The 1,428-nt window shown below is 40.1% G+C and overlaps 1 protein-coding gene across 1 annotated transcript in view; it reads left to right on the top strand.

The window, feature by feature from the left end:
• The first annotated feature begins 569 nt into the window (after positions 1-569).
• The window catches only part of LOC107555557 (GMP reductase 1-like), a 13,657-nt gene continuing 12,798 nt past the window's right edge, over positions 570-1,428 (top strand). The window contains exon 1 of the mRNA XM_016238385.1: positions 570-989. Within this exon, the coding sequence (XP_016093871.1) occupies positions 903-989 (87 nt within the window). The 5' untranslated portion in view covers positions 570-902. The remainder of the gene's footprint in view (positions 990-1,428) is intronic.

Here is a 1,428-nt window from a genome sequence, read left to right as displayed (position 1 = left end):
TTACTATTTGTCTAAAGCAAACTTGTAAGACTGCCAAATTGTAAAAACGTAGTCATATATAATTTTTCATTACTATATTTCTATATTCATAAATACATATTCTTTAAGACATATTCACATATACAGTACACTGGAATTGACAGTGAAACTTACAAATGAATGAATATAAACAATAGGCACTGAGTAATTACATTAAATATTTATACTATAAATAAATGCAAAAAAAACATTTCAGTGATATGCATTGTGAACATACGATGTGCATGTGACATTGTGCATAATAAATCTGTAGATGGTGCTTAGTAAGAAAATTATGACGTGAAAACATTTAGGGAAAATTATTTTATTTATGCATCTCCATACAGGGATTTGCCATTGAATTCATTATATATGATTATATTTAAGTGTCCCTTTATATCAGCAATCTTTATACTTATTCAAAGTTTTTCAGTTTTTTATTTCTGTATTAGACAACATTATCTTCACACACTATCTTCATGTCCTTCCTCTCCTGTGTCCCTCCCTCTCATTTCCCATGAGGTCACTCATTGATTCGGAGAAGCAATACCCAGCTGGACAGCAGGAGCTCTGTGCACATACTGCAGTGCTGAGCTGCAGTCACTGCGCTTGTGTGTGTGTGTGTGTGTGTTTATATGTGTCAGACAGCTTTTATCACTGCTACTGCTGCTGCCACTCCAGACTGAATGCAAGCGGAAGGGGGAGTAGAGAGAGAGGGAAGGAGGGAGTGTATAGGCCTTGCCAAATAAAGCCATGGGGGCCTGGGCAGTGACAGCCCTTTCTACACTATAAATACGTTGTTTTTCTGCCGGTTCGGGTTTGGAGCCTGGAGCTCTGGACCAGCCCAGCTCAGGAGATTCTCATCCGCTCTCAGGCCTGTCACTATGCCCCGGGTGGATGCTGACCTCAAACTGGACTTCAAAGATGTCCTTTTCAGACCAAAGAGGAGCAGTCTGAAGAGCAGGTCTGAGGTAAGAACATCTTGCTTGCTGTCTCTGATATAAGAAATCTATGTCATTGGCCTTGTCTAGTTGTACCTGAATGATTAACTAAAAATGAGTACCAAGGGAGCTGTATGTGTGTGTTTGTGAGTGGCAAAGAATGAAAGTAAAAATCAGGATGACCTTGAAGTCCATCTGACAGAGCTGGATTTATGGGGCCCATAAATTTAAGCTTCAACCAGTGACGGTTAATCAAGCTTGATCAACAGATTCCAGTATGTGTCTTCTCTTTATTTCCTGGTGTTGATGTGTCTTGAAACAAACCCAGCGGTTTTCAGGGTTGACTGACCAGGCTAAGGAAAAGCAACCTGAGAGCTTGTGCTTTGAAAACGTGTTTAAAAATAGGCCTGAGGCTTGCCTACATGTCAATAGAAGCAGATTCCACTGTGGTGTTGCTCTTGGTCACACT

This window comes from Sinocyclocheilus grahami, unplaced genomic scaffold, assembly GCF_001515645.1.
Source record: "Sinocyclocheilus grahami isolate Dianchi unplaced genomic scaffold, SAMN03320097.WGS_v1.1 scaffold538.1, whole genome shotgun sequence".
NCBI classification, from domain to species: domain Eukaryota; kingdom Metazoa; phylum Chordata; class Actinopteri; order Cypriniformes; family Cyprinidae; genus Sinocyclocheilus; species Sinocyclocheilus grahami.
Note: the sequence above shows the minus strand (reverse complement) of the source record. Positions and strands in the feature narration are given on the sequence as shown.